The sequence below is a fragment of the Petaurus breviceps genome, unplaced genomic scaffold (genome assembly GCF_028583685.1).
Source record: "Petaurus breviceps papuanus isolate PSGF00001 unplaced genomic scaffold, PetGlider_PUasm1.0 110, whole genome shotgun sequence".
Taxonomy (NCBI): domain Eukaryota; kingdom Metazoa; phylum Chordata; class Mammalia; order Diprotodontia; family Petauridae; genus Petaurus; species Petaurus breviceps.
In genome coordinates this window covers 5157782-5182541 of record NW_027185597.1, presented here as the reverse complement: position 1 = coordinate 5182541, position 24760 = coordinate 5157782, and the positions used below count along the sequence as shown (strand labels likewise).

The 24760-nt window shown below is 38.2% G+C and overlaps 1 protein-coding gene across 1 annotated transcript in view; it reads right to left on the bottom strand.

The window, feature by feature from the left end:
- LOC138156879 (contactin-associated protein-like 2) overlaps nucleotides 1–24760 on the bottom strand; it is a 2167135-nt gene that overhangs the window by 308740 nt on the left and 1833635 nt on the right. The window contains exon 16 of the mRNA XM_069082365.1: nucleotides 12960–13130. Within this exon, the coding sequence (XP_068938466.1) occupies nucleotides 12960–13130 (171 nt within the window). The remainder of the gene's footprint in view (nucleotides 1–12959; nucleotides 13131–24760) is intronic.

Here is a 24760-nt window from a genome sequence, read left to right as displayed (position 1 = left end):
TGCAATTGTGTACAAATTTCTCCTGGTCCTGCTCTTCTCACTCAGCATCAGTTTATATAAGTCTCTCCAGGTTATTATGAAGTCCGTCTGCTCCTCATTTCTTATAGCACAATAGTATTCCATTACATTCATATACCACAACTTGTTTAGCCATTCCCCAGTTGATAGGCATCCTCTTGATTTCCAATTCTTTATCTTTGTGACTCCTTTATGCATTAGGATTTTTGTTATAAAGTTTCTAAATTTCTTATTAATACACATATTTTTGTTGGCAAGTTCCTTCTCCTCTCTATCACTTTCAGATTTTTTGGTTTATAGGATTCTAAATCTAGAGAAGGAAAGAACTTTAGAGTCCATCTACCCAACCTCCTTATTTTATTCTTGGGGAAATGGAAGCCCAGATAGATGGAATTACTTGCCCCAGGTCAGAAATGTAATAAGTGTCAGAGGTGGGATTCAAACTCAAGCCCTCTGACCCTAGAGCTAATGAATTCTTCGATTATCCTAGTAAACTGGATGGAGGAATGGAAAAAGCAGTGCACTTTAGTTCATCCTTGCCTACTGGTGACAAGACCTTCAGCATGTCACACTTTCTGTGTCTTAATTTCCTCATTGATACAATTGAGAGAAAGAGTGCAGTAGGAAGAGAAAATAAACATTTATTAACTGAAAAACAAGAATACTTACACTATCTAACTCTCAGGGCTATTTTGAGGATTGAATGAGGTAATATAGGTGAGTGTTTTGTAACTATCAAGTGCTATGTAAGTGTGAACTATTTTTGATTTGAGTGTGATCTCATCAACTTAGATTTATTCCTCATTTTGGGGAAAACAATGTCTCATATTTTCATGCAGGTTGGATACAATGAGAAAAGTTCCTTGACTTCAGGTTTTGGTCTTTCTGACTTTCTAACATATTTTTTAACAGGAAGGTTATGGCAACAGCCTTGACTGACTTTGATCTCAACACTGCATGGAAAGCACCTTGGGTTCTCAAAGAATCTGCCCCTCTAACATAAGCTCTCAAATCTTAACAAGAAGCAAGTCCTTCAGATGAAGCATGATTCAACAAGGTTGAGGCAGAACAAAAGAAAAGGCACAGGTATGAAATTTCACTAAGCAAAAACAAATGATGTAGGAATAGTAGTACATTTCTTTATAGTAATATGACCCATGTACAATGGAGGCATTCAATGAAATGACTTGGACACCATTAACAAGACCATCTGCCCTGAGGAGCAGTATGTGGAGATTTACTATTATAATAATATTGACTCTGATGCCTCATCAGGTTGTGGTGGTGGGTCTGATTTCTGGAAGGCTATTGTCATATATTCTAGGAGGTGCTAACAGAGTCAAAAGGTTTTAAGTAAAGTGCTGGGTATCTGATGAGCAGTGCAACTGAGTTCAAAGAAGTTTCCTACAGAAAGGTTGACCATAATTATTAGAGTCATTGGAAAGTAGAATGGGCTCTCTTGGGAGGCAGTGGCATGTCCCTCCTAAGAAATGTTCAAGCAAAAGCTATATGACTGCTTTTCAAATATGTTGTAGAGGCTAATTATTTTTCAGGTAAAGGTTGGACTAGTTGGTTATTGAGGTCTCTTTCAACTCTGAAATTCATTGTTCCTATGACATGCACAGTTTTAGATCTGCTCAGAATATAATTTCACCAGAGAAGGATGGAGTAGAAATATACAGTAAGAGCAACCTATATCTACTTAGCAATGGATATAAATAAATGGAGAGATATGTGGGGTGGCTTAGAAATCCCCTGGAATCCTTTGGGGAGAGATGGATAAACCCGTAGTAGAGAGGTTGGAAGGATACCAAATTTGGGCAGTTATGTATCTGTCTATTTGAGGATACAGTCAATGATAATGACTTCTCTGTAAAATAGAAGTGAAGTGCCAGAGGACTGGGCAGGGACTACCTGCCATAAGAACATAAAGATGCCAACAATTACAAAGGTTAAAAAAGGAAAAAGAAATGGGTAATCTCCGTAAAACAGGGTAATGAGTTCGCTGTCACTAGAGGGTTACAAGTGGAATCAGGACTGTCTGGCTTAGATAATGCCTGCATTGTGAAATTGTCATTGGGAGAGATTGGATCACTTCCAATCTCTGGTTTGATATCTGCTAGTTGGGTAACTTTGGGAAAAATCACAAACTCTGAGTTTTCATGCTCTTATGTTTAAAATGGTTATAACACTTGTACTACCTTCCTCACATAGGTATGATGAAAAGGACTTTATAGGAAAACATAAAAGCCAAATCGCAGTGATAGAAATTGCAAAGGGAAAAAAAGTTACAAATTTCCTATCTTTTCTGAGATCTTGCCCTTTCAATTATTCCCTTTTCCTTTTTCAACTTCAGTCTGTCTTTATGCATTAACTCCTTCCCTACTGCCTACAAATATGCCCAGCTCTCTCCTATTCTTTGTATAAACAAAAAACCCCTTCGGCTATCCTCTATTTCTCCCATCTTCAAGAGACAAACTGCTGTAAATTATGATATATATTCAACATCTCCACTTCTTTGGCTTTACTCACTGTCATTCTCAATTGTACTTCAGACTTTATCACTTGGCTGACATGGCTCTTTCCAGCATCACCAATGAGCTCTTTATTACTAAATCCAATAGTTTTTTCTTAGTCCCTCTTCTTGACTTCTATGCAGTATCTGACAATGTTTTCCACTCCCATTTTGGGGTACTCTTTCCTCAATGGAAGTTGACTTTTATACTCATTTAATCCTTTATATCCATTCACTTTCAAGAGTTTGGTATTTTCTCCTTACACAGCCATCTTTGTTATGTTTTCTCCTCTCCTCTCCACTCATATCATAATCATCTTCCTCATTCTTGCATAACTTCTCAGCTGGCCTATAAGCAGTAGCCTCCCAATTCTTCTTCATGCATCCATACTCTCCTCTCTCCAATCCATCCTCTACTCAGCTGCCAAACTGATCAGTTCTCATGGTGTTTGTCCCTTGTTCAGTGGATCTGTACTGCCTTTAAGATAAAATAAAAACTGGCATAACCTGGCTCCATCCTACCTTCCTTCTTTCACTTTAGTCATACTCATTTACTCTGTAGTCCAGTGACATTGGCCTCCTTGCTGTTCCTCATACAATATATTCTATTTCCCAATTATTCATTTTCACTGGTTGTCTCTCATACTTGGAGTTTTTTCTTCTCAGCTTGGCTTCCTGAAGTCCCAGTCCAAATCACAAGAAACCTTTTCTGATCTTCCTTAATGTGAATGTCTTCCCTTGCTGGAGGGAATTTATCTTCCACCAATTTATCCTTTCTATATTGTTTATACATAGTTTTCACATCATTTCCCCTGTTAGATTGTGAGCTACTTGATAGCTGGGACTTTCTTTTTTTTTCTTCTTTTTTTGGAAGGACAATTGGGGTTAAATGACTTACCCAAGGTCACAGGCTAGTTTTGTGTTAAGTGTCTGAGGCCGGATTTGAACTCAGGTCCTCCTGACTCCAGGGCTGGTGCTATACTCACTGACCCACTTAGCCATCCCATGGGATTTTCTTTTTACCTTTCTCTATACCCCCAGTTCTTAGCATCAGTACTAGGCACATAGGAGACACTTAATAAATGCTTATTGTTCTAACTTGATGATCAATTTCCTTAAAATGTTGTAAAACAACAGTGATAAAAAGAACTAGGTGCTACCAAACTTGGCTGAATAACTAACTTGAAATTTGTCCTGATTTGTCCTCACTGCTCCACAAAGGCATCATAGCACAGGGAAGTGGAATTTTCCATTCCTCATCGAGATGTGTGTAAGATGCTTTAAATATACAGAGCTGTTCTAGTTCAGAAATAGCAGAAGGTAGATTACCATTTGTCGACTCTTCTGATTCATCAGCCTTGATTTACTCTACAGGATCTTTCTCTGAATATTCCTCATAATCATTTGAAGAAGAATACATCTTGGAAATGGATGCTTTTACTTTTTGTTCCTTTCTGAGCAGAGCAGATTGACAGAGTGTAGCCTCCTGAAAGTTTTCTTCAGTATATACTGCTAACTGTCACTAAGTGGAAGTGCTCTTCCTTAGAGATACCCTGCTAGCAGAAAGGCTGAAACTATGTCCACATGAAGAGATGTAGTTCACAATATTTCCACCTGGGGCAGCAAAAGCCTTGCCTTCGGTGAAGCCATGAAACAGACCCTCAAATCTAGAGCACCAGGAAGGAGTTCAACTGGAGTGAGAAAGCAGCCCATCTGGTAGCTTCCTATTTTTAATTAATTCTTTTTGACAGCCAGGTGCTTTGCTCTTCCTCATCAAGTACTGTGTGTGCTTTCAGGATCCTCTAAATGTGGTGCTCTGGGGAAGAGCTTTGGCTGCCTCCCCCCACCCTAGTTATGTCTCCCTCAACATGGAAGTCTACCACAGTGCAGCAGAAGTTGGAAAAAAAAAAAGAATTGCATTTGCTTTTGCAAAAATCAGAGTGTTGACTATATATAATTGAACACCTAAATTCTAATATTTACATAATGGACCAATAAAAAAAAAACCCAACCAGTTTGGTACTCAGTGTGGAATGTTCTATTTCTTCTACTTAATAAAAATAATTACTAACATTTATATAACACTTTAAAGTTTTCAGAGTGCTTCACATATTTCATCTCATTTGAGTTTCACACCAACCCTGTGAGAGAAGTATTATAAGCATTATTCTTCTCACTTTTTAGATGAGAAAATTGAGTCTTATAGAGCTAAAGCAATTTGCCCATGGTCACACAGTTATTACATATCAGAGATTAGATATGAATGAACCCAGGCATTTCAAATCTAATAACCTAACTAAACCCTATAAAACACTGCCTCTTGTACCAAAGTATAGTCCTGGGAAGATGTTGGGGCAGGGACCAGAGGAGGAGGGGTTGAGATGGCACTTGCTTTCAACTTCCAAGATGTTTCAATTTCAATTTGAAGTTTACTACATTTTTTTCCAAGCTACTTTTTTTTTAAGCAATTGGGGTTAAGTAACTTGCTCAAGGTTACATGGCCAGGTGTTTCTGGGTGGGTGCTAAGTGTCTGAGCCCGGGATTCAATCTCCTGGTCATCCCAACACTGGAGCTGGTGCTCTTACTCGCTGTGCTACCTGGCTGCCCCTCCAAGCTACTTTTTCCAAGAAATATATTCATTCCTGACAGCATATATCCATAATTGCTTCTAAATTGTATTTAACTATTAGATGTTCAAATTTTGACCTTTTTGCTTCAGTGTTTCAATAATGGAGATCTTTCATAGAATCATAGAGTGCCAGAGCTGGGGGATCCTCAAAGGTCATATAGTCTAACTTCTGCATGGTATGGATAAAGGAACTGAAGACAAAACTGGTATAATACCCTACAGTTTAATTAATAAAACTAGGACTAAGGGCGGCTATGTGGTGCAGTGAATAGAGCACTGGCCCTGGAGTCAGGAGGACCTGAGTTCAAATACGGCCTCAGACACTTAACACAAAAACTAGCCATGTGACCTTGGGCAAGTCACTTAACCCCAATTGCCCTCTAAAAAAAAGCAACAAACAAACAAACAAAAACTAGGACTATGGGTCTCCTGAATCCTAGAGTGCCACATGAATTTATCTGGGACAAACAATTTTTATATGATTTCACTTCAGGAAAGTGATGGTCATGTGTGTGTGTGTGTGTGTGTGTGTGTGTGTGTGTGTGTAGTAGGCTAATTTAGACAGCCTAACTGTCCAGATAGACCTGGCTTCCATATATAACCACACGGAGTTCTCTTTGAGTTGAATGTTCAGTTTTTTGTCACTCTCATTTCACATTTCACTGTTGTCTTTTGTTGCAGTTTTGAATCTGTGGCTTTGAAGAATGGATATTACTCCAAGGAAATGTGTCAAAGTGGTAGCTTCTAAATAAAGAGAATATGTCAATTACTGTTAGAGATATTGTTGTACTATTGATGTGAGGAAGTAAAGTGTTTCAAGGACCATATAAGCCCACAATGAAAAGGGAGACTGAAGCACAGACAAGAGCATGGTTAAAAAATGAGAACCAGGCCAAGAGCTGGCAAACTTACTATGAAATAATTAATTCTTAGAAAACAAGCAAAATTTTTCCTGGAACCAGATTTCAGGAAAGGTGATCTGGAACGTACCTAGAAGTGGATGACCAATATGGTAAAGGAACTGGTTTTATTTAAGCTGATGAGGAGAAAACTTCTTTGATTTTAATATGACCTTTTATCCCTCCAATATTGCCTTAGCTTTCCTAGTTCACATGCCACTCAAATCCAGCCAGGATTCTTTCAATTTCAAGAATAGAGCTCACCATAGTAGTTCTACCATTGCTTGGTTTTATGACCTTTTGTAGTTAATGCAAAATATCACTGTGCGGTAATTTTGTAGTTGATAAAAGAGAATTATTTAATGTGAGTAACCTTGAGCAAGTCACATAACTTTTGTGGACCTTTTCTCTGGTCTACAAATGAAGGGGTTTTACTAGTTTGTCTCTAATGTCCCTTCTAGCTCTAAACCCACGATACATTGATTTTACTCTTGATTTATTTCATTTAGGTGGAATACTGCATCTAACTGGTAAATTGTAAGCATTTGGTATATAAATCTTTATGAAAGAGAAAGTGTTAAATGCAACTGTTATTGAGGATGAGAATCATTATAATTTTCTTTTTGACTGTGTATTCCTCCCCACTCTTTAAAATGTGGAGATGAATGTCATGAACATACTAGAATATGACTCATTAGTAAGAAATGTCTTCAGTGTGCTTTGGACTCTGACAGAAGGGCACAATGTAAATGATTAAGAGAAATGTCATCATAGGAAAATCTGTAGGCTAAAATCACAGTTTAGAGAAGGGAAGTCTAAGGAGAAAAATAAAAATTGAACTCCTAAGAGAAGGTGAGGTCAGGAAAAATAATGAGTTAAAAGCAAAAGGAGGAGAGAAATACAAAAACCATTAACACCAAAAGCTACATCCTCCTGAACCATCTTGGTTGTCCACTGACTGCACTAACAATTAGGTCCTTTAGATTTACTGATCTATGTAAAGAAGAAAATGGGCTGGAGAGAATTCTCCATCTCTGCCAACCGCTCTATGGGTCTTGACAAGGAAGAGTCAGCAAGGAGAGTGCTTGATAAATGGGCCAGCCAAAAGCCCCAGCCATGCTCTTATCAGCATTTTATCACTGTGTTCTTCATGAAAGCACTTCTTATCATTTACACTGAAAAGCTTTTTTTCAAATCGTGAAATGTACATTTCTACCCATAAGGCAACTATCTTTGGGTTTTTCTGAACCCCGATGGAAATAATATATAATAATGATTTTCCATCTGATATTCTTGATTTCACAGAACTTTGAAAATACATTTTAACTCCTCATAGTCAGAGCAGCAACAGGAGCCTCAAGCATAGGCCAGCAGATAATCTGATTTGCCCCTTGAATGTCACAGACTATTATGTTAAATATAAAGCAGGGATTATCTAGGTATAGGATAAAATGAAAATCTGAGTCTTAAATGTGGTGAGATCAGCAGCTTTGTGTCAAAAACTTTTCATCTTACAAGAGGCCTGGGGAACCTTTTAAAGTATCTTTAGATTGTTCATAAAGGGAAATGAACAAGATTTTATTATGGAATTGCAAGTGTAAACATATGTTGTACTGCCTTGGCCCTCTCCAATATCATTACAACTCTAGTACAGACTTACATGATACAGACTACATAACAAAACAGTAGCAGGTTCATAGATTTAGAGCTGAAAAGGATATCTAGTCCAAGTATCTCATATTAACAAGGAGGAAACTGAGGCTCAGAAAGGTGGATTGATTTCAGATTGAGTGATCTTTCTATATTTGCATTTATGGTTCAGTATGAGACAGTTCCTGTCTGTTTAATGATGACAGATAAACACATATTGTTTTTCTTAACTGTTTTTTCAGTGACATATAATAGCATACATACTGGGAGGGAACTCTGTGTAGAGGAAAAAACATGCTGCATTGAGATTCAATTTGAATCCCAGGTCTGCCACTGGATACCTATTTGGATGTGTATGGAATTACCAAAATGTATAATTGCCTACCTATCATTCTTTGGTCCCTCTCCCATTTCACCTCCATCCCCAAAAGCGATTATTCCCTCTCAGACCTCTCAGAGCACTCTGTACCTCTTTTTGATCTATATCCATTCACACACCAAACAATTATTAAGCACCTATAGCATTGACTATGTACCAGAATAAATATAAAATTTAGGTAAGATACAATTTCCAGATTCATGAGATTTATAATCAAGTTCAAGGATAAGACATAAACACAGATAACTCCAACTCACAATATTATCTAGTGTTAGCAAGAGGCAAAATGAAGTACAATGTGAAGTCACAGAAAAGAAGGAACAATCACTCTGGAGATCAGGTAAAGCATCGCAGAAAAGGTGATGGCCTAGTTGGTCTTTAAAGGATGAATAGGATTTCATTGGGTAAAAAGGGGAAGGGCAAACAACGTGCAACACACAGTATAAACCAAGGCATGGAGCCAACAGAAAACACAGAGGGTTCAGGGTTTAGAGAACAGACCAGTTTGGCCAGTCCACAAAATATACGGAAAGTGGCAATGTAATACAAACTTGGAATAGGAGGCATAAGATCTCTGTTATCCTACAGGGCCTTTATCCTTATGAAGTTTATCATCCTTTTCGCTCCATCTCTGCTCCCCCTACCATGCCCTTCCAACCCCAGCAAGGTGCCACCTATAGTTTATAAGTAAACCAAATGTATAATTCTGCCAAAATCAATATAAATTTGTACTGATCCAAAACAAACCAGACAAAGCTCCGAGTGATTTTATAGTTAGAAATCAGGTGTTTCAAAACTCTTCTTCCTTAAGCTCTTCCTGGCTTCCTTTAATTCTCAACTAACATCCTACTTTCTACTGAATGCCTTCCCCGATCACTCAATTCCGCCCTTTGCTTGGTTAATTATCTCATATTTATCCTTTATATACCTTGCTTTGCATATATTGGTTTGCATAGTATCTCCTTCATTACAATGTAAGCTCTTTGAGGGCAGGGGTTGTTTTTGGCCTCTTTTTGTATCCCCAGCACCTATCACAGTTCTTGGCACACAGTTGGCACTTAATAAATGTTTACTGATTAAGGGAATGATTCCTTCATGCAAACATATTCTTTAATTCCCCTGAATTTTCTGCTGGGCTTATGTTGGCTCTGGCCAACAACTTATCATGCAGCACATGTAACATAATCTCTCTGTTTAGCCCCAACTCCTTTATTTCATGTAACCTTTAAAAATCCAATCCTTTCATTTCTATTTTATGATTATATCCCTTCTGTGCTATCTCTCCCCTTACCTAGGACTGTCTTACATTTCCTATTTAGGGCCTCTGCCTTTATTCTCTATTCTGCCACTCTTTTCAAAACATTCTTTTCAAATGGTGCCCCTTACCCCTTTCTAATATCTCTTCTTCTTAGAGAGCTGTTTCATTTCCTCCTATCCTTCAATATGAACAGATGGAATTTAAAACTGCCTCATTACCATTGGACCTCCACTACTGCAAGGCCTCATCATGACCCTTGGTTCTCCAAAGCTATGCCAGTGGAATGCAAGGTCTACTAAACCTGAAAAGCTTAAAATACTCGCTTGGCAACTGTTATTTAAAGTCCAGTTTAGGTAGGTATGATGGTAAGAAAATTCATCATCATAAGGTGGCCTACTTAGGGAAGAAAATTTTTTTATTAGCTGCAGTAACTCAAGAAGACCAGTGACTCAACTACAGTGGAAATAATACAGGAGTTAGAATCAGTAAAGAACTGAGTTCAAATTCGACCTCAGGTAATATTAGCCTTAAGACCCTGGGTGAGTCATTTAACCTCTATTTGCCTCAGTTTCTTTATCTCTAAAATGCAGACAAAAGTAGTACTTAATTTTCAGGATTGTTGTAAGGATCAAATGAGATAATACTAGTGAAACACTTTACAAATCTTAAAGCACTATATAAATGCTTATTATAATTATTATTATCAGTGATTGCATTCCTCATTGGTTGAGTGGGTATCTATACTAGGGAAAACACAGATTCTTTGATGCTATTTATGAAGGTATTACATTGTAAAAAAGAAGAAAAAATCCCTGTTCATTATTCCCAGACTAACCTATTTTCTCATGTGATAAAAAAAAAATGAGTATATGAGTTGGCTTTTGACTCGATTAGTGGTGGAATACCGGATAAAGAGTTGACCTTAGAATAAGAAAAATCTGGGTTCAAGTCCTGCCTCTGACATCCTGGCTGACTTTGACTATTGAGTATTTTAGTCAACTCTCAAAGATTGTATTTGCAGACAAAGGGTTGACTTGCAGTGGTAGAAAGTTTCCCCTACCTGGAAGTCTCTGAATCAATGAAACCACAGTAGCTGTTCTAGTTTCTATCCCCATTCCTTTGACTTGATTAATTTCAAAGTCATTTCACCAAGACATTTAAAAACTACTTGTTTTAGCAGAAGTATATATTGTTGGTGAAAACCATAAAAAATAGTTTAAAAAGGATTGATAAGAAACTAATTAGCCATGTTCTTTCCCCCAGTAACTTCCAAAATGTACTTTAAATTGCTTTTCTTCCTGTTCTTCTATTGCCCTTCCCCAATTCCTCTCCAAAATCTTCTCTGAGATCTCAGTTTCCGTGCTTGACTTCCATTACTTCAAAGCTCCCCTTCCCCCCTTTAATGTTGATAGCTTTGCAATTGGCTTTAAGTGAATTCAACAATTCATGCAACAATTCCACAAACATCAAATGCTTGCTATGGGCAAGGAATTGTGCTAGGGCCTAGAGATTCAAAAACAAAACAAAACAAAAACCCAGGAAATCTTTATCCTCGAGAAATTTGCTTTCCATTGAGATGGTGGTGGTGGTGCTGCTGCTACTGGTGGTAGACTCACCAGAGGAGCAGAAACTGAGAGTTGGTAAGATCAGACACCCTCTGGTCAATCCCCTCATTTCACACATGAGGAAACTGGTCCAGAGAGTTGTTAGGGCTTGTTCAAGGTCATACAGATATTAAGTAGCACAAGTGGAATTGAAACTCAGGTCCTGTGACTCCAAGTTCCGTGTTCTTGTTAGCACACAATGTTGCATACAAGCCATATACAGTGTGATGCAAAGGTTATTCCAAGGAGAAAGTGCTAATGATCGAGGGATTCAGGACAGATTTCACAGTCGGCAGGTGAAACCCAGGCTGTTTAATAAAAATAATAACTACTACTGGAAACATTTATATAGTACTTTAAATTTCATAAAGTACTTCACATATATGATTTTATTCTCATGATAACTTTGGGAGGTAGGTGCTATTATCAACCACATTTTACAGATGAGGAAACTGAGGTAGACAGAGGTTAAATGACTTGACCAGGATTATATAGCTAGTAAGTGTCTGAGGAAGGATTCCTCACGCCAGCCCAAGAATTCTATCTACTACACTCTGTGATTTTAAGACAGAACACAAAACAGCATGGTTTGAAAAAAAAGGGATTTTCATTAATTAGGTAGGGTTGAGAAAGGAACCCCTTCCCCAGATGGAGGATCGTTTATAAAAAGGAACAAAGGCAGGAGAATCGAATATAATATATGCACAATGGCTAGGATTTCAATTAGACTAAAATGGAGAATGTATAAATGGGGCAGTCACGTGGCACAGTAGAGAGAGCTCTGGGCCTGGAGTGAGGAAGACACATCTTTCAAATCATCGTTCAAATCTGACCTCAAACACTTACCATCTGTGTGACCCTGTGCAAGTCATGTAACCCTGTTGGCCTCAGTTCTTTATTTGTAAAATGAGCTTGAAAAAGAAATAGCAAACTAGTATCTTTGTTGAGGAAACCCCAAACAAGGTCATAAAGAGTTGAACATGACTGAAAAGACTGAACAACAACAACAATAGCAGGAAAAGTGGAGCCTGAAATAATAGCGGCAACTAACCTGGGAAGAGCTTTGAATATCAGTCTGAGGATTTTGTAGTTTATTTCGGAAGCAAAAGGGAACCATCACATTTCCCCTGAATGTGTAGCGTTTGGAGATGGAAATGTGACTGTGTGGTTCTACATTGTGACAGAAGTACTCAATATCAGGATACTTCCAGATATCCAGAAGCACCCAGACAGACTTCAAATTCACCAAAACAATACAGTAGAAAGTACTTTTCCATCAAATCTTTATTCCATTAGCACCACACTGGAGCTTGGATTTTGTTTCAGACCCATAAGCTTACAGCACAAGGAACTTCTTCTGGGAAAAGTCCCTCCACTGCTGCTGATTGAGAGGCAGTGTGGTACAGAAGAAAGCTAATTCTAAAGTGAAAGGACCTGGGTTCAAACCCTGCCTTCCATGCTTGGTACATGTTGTGACATTTAGCAAATACTTAATCCTTCTTAAGCCTCAATTTCCTCATTGGTCACTATTGTCTTTGAGATCTGCTTTAGCACTAAGAGTTTAAATGATTTTCTCTTAGCCACACAGCTAATAAGTAGCAGAGATGGGACCTGAACTCAAGCCTTTCTTTCTTTTTTTTTCTTTTTGGAGGGAGGAAGGCAGGGCAATTGGGGCTAAGTGACTTGCCCAAGGTCACACGGCTAGTAAGTGTTAAGTGTCTGAGGCCAGATTTGAACTTGGATCCTCCTGACTCCAGGGCTGGTGCTTTATTCACCTAGTTGCTCCTCAAGACTTTCTTAAATCTGTTTACAGTGTTATACCACTTCTTCATTTTAGCTTAAGCTGGCTAGATCAGTTTGACCTCAATGTCACTTTAGTTTCCACAGAGATTGAAAATAACTATACATTCAAGTTTTCTATAAGCACAGAACCAGAATGATGGCATCCCCCCAACCAACACAGTTCCCCATGGTTATTAATGCAGGTTTTGAACAGAATAAACTCACATTTCAGCTCAAGTTTGATGAAATCTGTATTCCCCAGATTCTCCAGAAACACTCCATCAGCAGCTGAAGTTTTGAAGTAGAAAGAGATGTCAGCACTTGTTTCCCCTTGGAAAGTAGAGAAGTAAAGGTAGGATGATGGTGTAAAGAATGAGGCAGCATTCCAGTAGTTCCCTGTGGAAGGAAAGGAAAAGACAATCTATTTAATTTAGGGGCCCTACACAGCCAGAACCTAAGTAGCATACATTTCTGGAACTCCAGTAAATCTTCTCTATTAGTAAGAAGCCCATGTTTTACTTCATCTTTCTTAACAATGATGACACCAAATCTCACAAGCAAACACAGTTTTGACTTTCTAAAGGGAAAATGACAGATATTTTGCAGAAGAATGATAGTTGGATTTCAATGTACTTTTGCAGAGCAAAATTCTTTGTTTAATTTGCACCTCTTGGGGTCTGATCAATACCAAAACTACACACTGAAATCTTTGGAAGTCATTTTAATCAGAAGGGTAAGCCTTCAAATTCCATACAAAATCCACAATTTGTACCATTATTGATTATTTGTTATATTTATAGAGCAGGTTTCCTCTGCATGTTTCCTCTGAAGAGTACACTGTCTGCCTACATCGATTGCTATTAGCTTTCTTTTACATTTTCTATCCGCACCTAAGCCATTTTTAAAAATTCAATACACATGCATGATGCGAGTTTTGCCTTAAAATGAATTCTATTCATACAAAACATTTCTTGTAAAATATTTCAGCACAAACCCAAAATTAAACATTTAAGTTTCCTCTATCACCACTCTTGTTGTCTTTGTCCCTAGAGACATTCCTCAAGCACCGAGTAATCCCAGTTGTAGCTTCTATTGAATTGGTGGCAGGATGAAATGAAAAGTCCATCAGAGAAACATTGAAAAACTTGCTAAGTAAAGCTGTCAGTAATGGAAAATATTACTGGCTATTATATCATGAAAAAATACAATGTTAGAGTTGGAAGGGCCTTTAGAGGTCAGGTACCACATTGCTGGGATCAGATCTTACCCTTGCTTCAGAGTGGTAGGATTTCCTAGAGGACTACCTGTATGATGACTGAGAGGACAGGTATACCAATTACTAGACCCCTTGGACACACGTATCCTCTAGGGCAATTCATATTAGACAATAAGAATCTCTCATTGAAAATAGACATAAGGGGCAGCTAGCTGGTGTGGTGAATAAAGTACTGGCCCTGGAGTCAGGAGGACCTGAGTCCAAATCTGGCCTCAGACACAACACAAAAACTAGCTGTGTGACCTTGGGCAAGTCACTTAACCCCAATTGCCCTCCAAAAAGCAAAAACAGAGAAACAAAAGAAAGTAGACATAAAAATTGCTTGGGGGGTAATGGGGATTAAATTTTTGGACCCCAGGGGTAGCCAAATGGTACAGTAGATAGAGTATCAGCCCTGGAGTAAGGAGGACCTGAGTTTAAATCTGGCCTCAGACATTTGATACTTACTAGCAATGTGACCCTGGGCAAGTCACTTAACAACAATTGTCCTGTCAAAATAAAATTTGGACCCTGGAAGAATTGAGTTCATCATAATTTGGTGAGGTTTGCCTAGCAGACCAAAGTATTCAATTTGAACTTGAGTTCAAATTGTGTCTCAGAATCTTATTTGCTAAGTTACCCTGGGCAAGGTAAACTTCTCTGGGTCTTAGGTTTTTTATCTGTAAGATGGGGATAGGAGTACCTACTTCACAGGGTTCAAATGAGAATCAAAGGTGATAATATAGCAAAATGCTTTGCTAGCTAATAATGGTGATGGTGATGGTGATGATGATTATAACAAGAACAAAGCCAAAAAATTCCACCTTGAGAACAAAGTCAATTGAATACCCTCAACACTCAAGGATATAAAACTATAGTTAGATGCTAGACTTTGTCACAATGATTTGTGCCAGTGATCTACCCAAGCACAGAACTGCTTCAGTCTTAGCTCTTTCTGATCCACTGCCCTGGACATCTCAACCTCTGTGTCTTCTAACTACCATAGCCCTTGTCCAGACTGACTAACTCCTACTTTCCTTGATACTACCCGATCTAACCAAGACTGTATAAACCAGGTCCTTCAGTGTTCCCCAGCAAGGACAGTCAACTTTTCCAGTCTGGTGTGGTACTCTTCAGTCCAATTTACTCATTTTAAATCTCAGAACTAGGATGTGAAGTGAGTCATCTGACAATATTAGCTGATATCAATTTTTATACTTTATGAAGTACATTCCATTTAATATATTATTTAATTGTCAAGGCAATGCTTTGGGCTAAGTTGTACAAGTATCGTTAGTTATAATCTATAAATGAAGCAACTGAGGTTCAGAGTGGCAAAGTAAATAAGAGGTATTGTGATACAGTGTTACCACTAGAGCACTAGATTCCCTGGGTTCAAATTCTTCTTTTGTCACTTCCTACTTGTGTAACTTTTGGGTGAGTTATTAAGTATTAGTTTCTTCATCTATAAAATGCCTGAGCTGAATTAGAACGTCCCTTCTAGCTCTAGATCCAAAATGGTCTGATTCCTATGTTATATTCAAGTTTACAGGGTGGCAGCCATGGTATTGGGAACCTTAGCCTCCTTCTGTGTATGATACCATACCGTCATCATGAATGAAATTTCCTAATGAATATTACTTTCTGACATGTTACCCTTCAGAGTTCCAGCAACATTACCTCTTTTCTCAGACACAGTCTATAAATTAAATGATTTCTATGAACAATATTTAGAAAACTTAGGCTGAGGAAAGGACTCGATCTTCCCTCAACTCAATCCAACAAGCATTTACCAACTTCCTACTGCACCAAAGGCATTGTGCCATTTGCCAAGCACAGAAAGACAAAATGAGAAACAGTTCTTGCTCTCAAGCACTTTACATCCAACTGGGGTAGATATGTGGGTGGACAGATGCAGCATGCAAACAAATAAATAATCTTGTAAGATTTCTTTTAGACATCTCATTAGGAGTTTAAATTACTAAAAAAGATGAAAGATAATGGAAGATAGAGGATACTAGAAGAGTTTCATATGTGGAGATCAATATTTTAGCACTTTTTCCTCCTGAAGAGCATGGTATAACTATGGACAGACTGAGAATAGTCCAGAAACCCCAGAAAATGGAAGCACTTTCAAGGCAGAGACTGGCTGTGTGTCCATCTGCCTGGGGGAGGGGGGAATTTGGATGCCATATTAAGATATGTTTGTATCTGTTCCCCAGAGATGCTTGTTTATTTGGTCCATGGGCAAAAGAATCAAGAAAATACCCTTCCTGCCACTCACACAGCCTGCTAAGTAAACAGAGTAACTATTCCTTTCAGCTATGTACAGTTTCACTGAATAAGGACAGATACCACCTGTGCCTTTGCATGTCACACTGTTCTATGGTGACCTGAATATTATGGTTGCTCAATAAATATTAATAAATGTGAAGACTGCTGAGTTCTGGAGAGTGTCTTGACTAGCCCTGCCATTTTCCTTCTCCATGATTTCATTTACATTGCTGCCTGTGTATATTATTGGTAGGCATTTTTTATTTGTACAGCTGGGCTACATATTAGAAAAGCATATGTTCTTCTAACTTTAAGGCTACTGAAAAGTTAATAAAAGAAAATGAATACTAGGCACAGGGCACCAGCACCAAGAATGGGCCAGATACTGAGTTAACTACCTTATGATGTAGGGATTCCAATTTACTAGCTGTGTGACCTCGGTGGAAATCATTGATCTTCTCTGAGCCCCAGTTTATTCATCTGTAAAATGAGAGGGATGGACTGGATGGCTTCAAATGTCTCTTCTAGTTTTAAATGGTAAGCTTTTTCTTCTCAGTTCTATGACTGGTTTCTTTTTTTTTTTAATTTTTAAGTGGTTTATTTTTATTTTCTGCCAGTAACAAATAAAAACAATTTTTAAAACCCATTTTTAAAACTTTGAATTCCAAATTCTCTCCCTTCTTCCCTCTCCTCTCCCACCCTCATTTAGAAGGCAAGCAGTTCAATATAGGTTATACATGTGTAGTCATAAAAAAACATATCCATAATAGTCATGTTGTGAAAGAAGGCAGAAAAAAAACTCAAAAAAAAAATAAAGAAAGCAAAAAAGTATGCTTAAATCTGTATTCATATACCATCAGTTCTTTGTCTGGGGATGGATAATATTTTTCATCATAAGTCCTTTAGAATTGTCTTGGATTGTTGTAATCCTGAGAATGACTAAGTCATTCACAGTTGATCATCTTACAGTATTGCTATCATTTAAACCATACATTTCACTTTGCATTAGCCCATGCAAGTTTTTTCAGGTTTTTCTGAGAGCATCCTACTCATCATTTCTTATAGTATAATAGTATTCCATCATAATTACATGCCACATCTTCAGCTATTGGACATCCCTTCGATTTCTAATTCTTTCCCCCCATTAATAAACTGTAATAATTGTTTGTACATATAGGTCCTTTTCCTTTTTTTTTTTAATCTCTTTGGGAATACAGACCTAGTATTGGTATTGCTAGGTCAAAGGGTATGCATGGTTTTATAGCCCTTTGGGCATAGTTCCAAATCGTTCTATAGAATGGTTGAATCAGTTTACAACTCCACCAATAATGCATTTGTATTACATTTTTCCTATATCCCTCCAACATTTAGTATTTACCTTTTATGTCCTATTAGCCAATCTAATAGGTATGAGGTAGTACCTCAGAATTGTTTTAATTTGCATTTCTCTAATCAATAGTGAGTTAGAGATTTTTTTCATATGGCTATAGATAGCTTTGATTACTTCTCCTGAAAATTAATCCTATGTTTTTATGACTTATCAATTGGTAAATGACTCTTATTTTTTATAAATTTAATTCAGTTCTTTCTATATTTGAAAAATGATGCCTTTATCAGAGAAAAGTGCTTCAAAATGTTTTTGTCACTATTGTTAATTGTATTTCCCTCCACCCTATACCCACCATGTTTATTTTGTTTTCTCTCCTTTCACCCTGTCCTTCCTCGAAAATGTTTTGCTTTGAATAACCTCTCTCCCAATTTGTCCTGCCTTCTATCACCACACTCCCTTCTCTTACGCCCTTTCCCTCCTACTTTCCTATAGGGTAAGATCAAGTTTTATACCCAACTGAGTGTATGTGTGTGATTCCCACTTTGAGCAGTTCTGAAGAGAGTAAGGTTCACTCATTTCCCCTCACATCCCACCTCTTCTCCACTGTAAAAGCTTTTTCTTGCCTCTTTTATGTGAGATAGTTTACCTCATTCTACCTCTCCCTTTCTCCCAGAGCATTCCTTTTTAATACCCCTTAATCTTTTTTTACATGCCGTCCCTTCATATTCAACTCACACCTATACCCTCTGTCTATATATACCTCTAAGTACCCTAATAATGAGAAAAGTCTTATGAGTTACAAATATCTTCTTCCCATGCAGAAATATAAATAGTTTAACTTTATTAAGTTCCTTATGGTTCCCCTTTCTTGTTTACCTTTTTATGCTTCTCTTGAGTCGCATTTGAAAGTTAAATTTTCTATTCAGCTCTGGTTTTTTCTTCAAGAATTCTTGAAAGTCCTCTATTTAATTGAATGTCCATTTTCCACCCTCCCCCCATCCTAGTTTTGCTGGATAGGTGATAGTCGATTGTAATCCAACTCCTTTGCCCTTTGGAATGTCATATTCCAAGCTAGTAGATATAGGGAGGAATATCTGACTGGAGCAGGGGGAGTAAAGGGGAAAGAACAGGGGATCTGGAGTAAAATACATCTTGGAGTAAAGTAAAATCAATTAATCTTAGCCAAGTCATTTAATCTCCCTGTTCCTCAGTTTCCTCCCCTGTAAAATGTACTAAATGGCCTCTGAAGTCTGTTCAAGTTCTAGACCTATAAGTCTATGAGTCTGTGATCTAGTCAGTTCCAAAAAATAGGCAGCTTTCTCACTAAAACCTAATTCACAGTCAGTGATCTCCATGGAGTGATTGTTCCTTCCTCAGACTTTAAATCACACTTTGGCTCTTTCTTGAATCTCTTGCCCAAAATGATTCTTCTTATTAGTTACTGCATGCTTTACTGCATGCTTACATGAAGGTTCATCTTCCTGAGTTCAAATCTTGTCTCAGACACTTACTAAGCCATGTGACCATGTGTAAGTCACTTAACCCTGCTTACCTTGGTTCCTCATATATAGAAATGAGCTGGAGAAGGAAATGGCAAACCACTCCAGTATCTCTGTCAAGAAAACCTCAAAAGGGGGGCAGCTAGGTGATGCAGTAAATAGAGAACTGGCCCTGAACTCAGGAGGACCTAAGTTGAAATTCAGTCTCAGACACTTAATACACTTACTAGCTGTGTGACTTTGGGCAAGTCACTTAACCTCAATTGTCCTCCCAAAAAAAGCAAAAAAACAAACAAACCCCAAACCCAAAAGGGTTTATGGAGAGTATGATATAGCTGAAATGACTGAACAACAAATCTACCCCACTGTTTAGCATAATGCTTTGAACATAGTAGGTTAGTACTAAATAGCTTCTGAGTATATAATTGAAGGAATTTATGCATAATAGGGCTGTGCAGCCGACAGGCCTTTGTCTTAACTATTTATCAATTATTCTGGTTTTTAAAATCTAGAGAAATGTAATTGGATTAGGAAAGTGAAATAGGATAATGGTCCTAACATTGTTATATGTTTTTCAAAGAGTATCAATTAAATAATAATAATCCTCTTACTCCTCTCCCTCCCCCTCCCCTCCTTCTCCTCTTCCTTCTTTCTTTTCTTCCAAATAGGAAAGTGAACACTGGGACCTTTCTATCTTTCCTCAATTTGCTATATGAATACTCTCTTTTTTTGAGTAGTCCTTGTGATTATTCCTACCATTTGAAAAGATTATATGTTCTAGATCAGAGGTGGGGAACTGTATCAGCAATGCCATATTCACAATGCCTATAGAGATTACAAATATGCTGATATAATTATCCATTACAAAATACGTCATGTTTGCCATATGAGGAAATAAACTAGAAAATTTATTAAGATACCAAAAGACTGAGTCCCAAAACCAGAAAGTGAAAGCCATCAGAGTAGTTATGATATTGGCACAGGTAGATAAAGTAGAAAGCACCCACATTTTCAAGCCTTTAAAACAGAACAGGCTACCTCAGACAAAGGTCCTCCTCTCCCCACACACAGCAACCACCCAGCGTCCTGGAAGCGCGCTCCCAGCAGCTCCGGCCCCTGGCAGTCCTCAGCAGGAGTCCTTAGCAGAAAGTCCTTAGCAGTCCTAACTCAAAAAGGGCTTTGCGCTGCCACTGCCTCTGCTGCTGCCGCCGTCACCACCACCGCCAGCCAACGCAGGAACGCTAGCTTGGCTTCCGCTTCCTCTTGCTCCGCCCCTTCCTGCTACATCAGCAAGTCCAACAGGGCATGGAAGATCTTTAAATCCCATAACCCTTACAGGAACCTCAGTCAAAAGGTCATTCTTGAGGACCTAGAGGGCCACATGTAACCTTGAGGCCACAGGTTCCCCACCCCTGTTTTAGATGAATTGGTAAACTCATTACTAATAACATACTAGAAAAGTAGCATGTTTAATGGTAGACCCATAGGCTGACCACATGTATATGGGAAAGAGCTATGATTTTTGTTGACATCAGCATGGCAAACTCCTTGTGTGGAAATTACCTGCACTGACTCATATACCAATCATTTGTGACTTAGTAGAGAAGTCACAAGACATTTTCTGGGGCAAAAAGGAGTAAAGTCAAATCAATTAATCAATTAGTAAACATTTGTTAAACACCTATTTTGTGCTGGGTAAGCACTGTGCTAGTCTCTGGGGATATACAATTCTTATCCTTAAGGAACCTGCATTCTATCAAGGAATCTATCAACAGGATGTACTAATATTAGGACATATCAGATGTATACCAATGAGGACAAAGCAACTGAGGTGGGAGGAGGCAGCAGAGGTGGGGAGGCAGGAACGAACTCAAGGAGAATGTGGTCTTTGAGCTGAACTTTGGAGGCAGAAAATTACTTTAAGAGTTAAAAGTGAATAGGAAGTGATTTTCAGGAGTGGGAGGACAGCCTATATAACACACAATTTATAGATGGGATGTCATGTGCAAGCAACAACAAGAAGCATGGTTTGACTAGTCAGTAGAGTGTCTGAGGGAACATGACCAAGGTCCCCTGAGTACTCAGTCTCAGGGAGGGAATTCAAGACCGGGTCTTCCTTACTCCCAGGCTAGTATTTTATCCATGTTACCTCTATAACTACATTTGATATATCAAAGTGTATGTGTGTGTGTGTGTGTGTGTGTGTGTGTGTGTGTGTACATTGTATGTATGTGTATGCATTTGAATTATACACACAATGTGGCTCAGGAATGAAGAAAATGCTGTTAGCATTCAATGCCGATAAACACATTGGGTCACTTGAAGGAAAGACAATATATAAATTCAACAAATGATCAATAAAAGCACAAACTGTGGCTTCCACATTAAATTTGAAGGTCAATACTACTGATTAAAATGACTTCCAAAGATTTTAGAATAAGTTTTGATATTAAATGAACCACAAAATATATACTCTAAAGAAACATATAAATGTCTATAGGAATAATAACTCATCCTGATAATGCTTTAGTATTTTCAAAGCATTTCCTAGGCATATATTCCAAAGAGATTAAAGAAAGGAGAAAAGAACCCATATGCAAAAAGTATAGTAACTCTTTTCATAGGAGGAAAAAAGGGAAACTAAGGCACTGCCTACCTGCTGAGAAATGGCTAAACAATTTATGGCAAATGAATGTAATGGAATATTACTGAGCCATCATAAATGATGAAATTTTAGATATATTGTATAATACATATATGTATACATACACACAGAGTTGCCCTATTCTGAATCAATGTAGGTTATCATAGGAACTGTCCTTGGTATCACATAGTAGAACTAGTCAGCCATAATATGAATTATTACTATGAATTATTATTAAACTCAATATATGCAGCTGAGGTGGGGAGATGTTGGGTTTGATGTTAAAGGCTGTGATCAGTCATATTTGTATTTAGTTGCCATTGTCTGTATTTTCTGTACTTTTTCTGGCATTTCAAATATATCTTATTTTTCCTCCCTTTGGTGGCTAACCTCCTTGATGAGGCCATCAATACTAGCTGCTCTTGCTTCCTTTCTTTTCATTCTCTTCTTAACACTTTAAAGCCAGACTTCTGTCCTCATAATTTAACAAATCCTTCCCTCTCCCAAGGGACTGATAATCCCTTAATTGTCAAATCCAATTTGTCTCTTCTCAATCTTTATCTTTCTTGACTTTTCTTTGGCTTGTGATATGGATGGTCACCCTCTTTCCTTGCATACTCTCTTCTCCCTAGTTTTGTTTTTTCTTGGAAGAGGGAATGTAGGGCAATCGGGGTTAAGTAACTTGCTCAAGGTCACACAGCTAGTGTGTCAAGTGTCTGAGGCAGGATTTGAACTCAGGTCCTCCTGACTCCAGGGTTGGTACTCTATTTACTGCACCACCTAGCTGCTCCTCTAGATTTTTAAAAACACTATTCTCTTCTTGGTTTACTTCTACTTGCCCGACCACTCTTTCTCCTTTGCTGGATCATCATCAAGATCATGCCCACTAAGAACAGGGGGCCCTTTTCTCTCTCCATGCTAATGATGATCACATTAACTCCCATGGAAGCAATTATTATCTTTATTTTGATGATTGTCCAATCTATTTATTCAACCTCATCTTCTCTACTGATCTACATTCTTACATCTCCAACTAGCTACTAGAGATTTCCAACTGGATGTCTTACAGACATCTTACATTTAACAGGTCACAAACTGATCTCGTTTTCCTCCCCCTACCCAAATCCTCCTTTCTTCTGAATTTTGCTTTTCTCCTTGATATTACTACCATCTTCCCAATCACCAAGGCTCACAACTGGAGTGTCATCTTTGACTCCTCACTCTCTCACCCTCCCATATTTAATCTGTTGCCAAGCCCTACTGATTCCACCTTCTCAGCATTTCTCTTCTATACCCCCTTTTCTCTTGGACACACAGCCATTAATCTGATGTAGGCCTTCCTCACATTATGCATGGCTTATTACAATAGCCTTATGGTTATTCTCCTTGTTTCAAGTCTCTCCCCACTCCTGTCCATTCTCCATTCAGCTACTAAAGTGATCTTCCTAAAGCACAAGCTTGCCCACGGTGCCCTCCATCCCCATTCAATCAACTACAGTGGCTCCCTGCTACCTCCAGTCTCAAACAAAAAATCCTGTTTGCTTTTTAAAGTCATTCACAATCTAGCACCTTCCTGCCTGTTCAATTTTCTTATATCTCCCTCCTCTTCAGTCAAGTGAAACTGGTCTTCTTGTTGTTCCTTATGTGCATATCTGTGTTTTTTCTAGCTATCCCCCAGGCCAGGAATCTTCTTCCTCAGCTTCTCCAGATTCCTTCAAGTCTTAGATAACATTAACCTTCTGCAAAAAGCCTTTCTCCATCCCCCTACTGCCTTCCTCTCTGAGATTATCTTCCAGTTTATCCTGTATGTATCTTGTTTGTATATAGTTGTTTTTACATCTCCTCCATTATACTGTCAGTTTCTTGAATGTAGGACCTATTTTTGTCTTCCTTTGTATCCCCAGCACACAACACAGTTCTTGGCATGTACTAGGTGTTTAATAGATTCTTGCTTACTTGCCTTGGTATCTTGATACAAATTGAGCTACATAATGTGAATTAAAGATAAAAGTTGGGAATTAGTGGAAGAAACTTGCAATGTGTATGGTTTTAATGTACCAAATAATTTTCCTGATTGAAAATTCAATAAGTGAATTCAACCAACATTTTTTAGGTATCCACAATATTCAAAGCATTGCACTAGACGCTAGAGATAGAAATGCAAATGTGAAATAGGAATTTACTCACTGGGAGAACACAAGCTGTGCATAAATACATATAGTACATGTAAATTTTAGGAAGGTGAGAACTCTAACAAATGGGAAATTTATAATGGCTTCATGGGAGAGAAACACCTGAGGCCCTGTTTTTAAGCCTAAAATACTTTAAGAAAGGCAGGTCAAACATACACATATGTAGATAGTGACATATATGGGGGGGAGAGGGAGAGAGGGAGACAGAGAGAGAGGGAGGGAGAGGAGGAGAGAAAGAGAGGGGGAGGGGGAGGAGAGGGAGAAACCTCTTCCTTTTTGCCTCTCCCCATACCATATTGTGTACTATTTTACAAATACTGGTTTTGTATAGATGGAAGATTGTTCCATCCAAACTTGAGCCAGGGCAGGGCATAGCTATAGGGAGTACTAGATAGCAAAAGAAAGAAGAAAGCAGGATGATCTGATCCAGATTTCAGGGCTTCAGTAAAAAGCCAGAAAAGAGCCTAACAGCTGACCAGAAAGATGCTGGTAAGGAAAGGCTACAAGAACATCATGTGCTCAGGCACACATTACAGGGGACTTTTTTTGTGTTAAGAAAAGGCTTAGTGAAGGGACTTTTGACAGAGAAGTGGTAGGTAGAATCCAAGGGAACTGCCTGAACAGGACTGAGTTTGCTGTAGAGAAAAAAAAATCATTTCAATTCAAACCAAATCATGATACCTGAAATCTAGCAATTCAGAAACAGTGTGTATATATATAAATATGTGTTGGCATATATATTTATATTTGTATATGTGGACATATATAGACACACATATATCCATATCTATCTATCTATCTATCTATCTATCTATCTATCTATCTATCTATC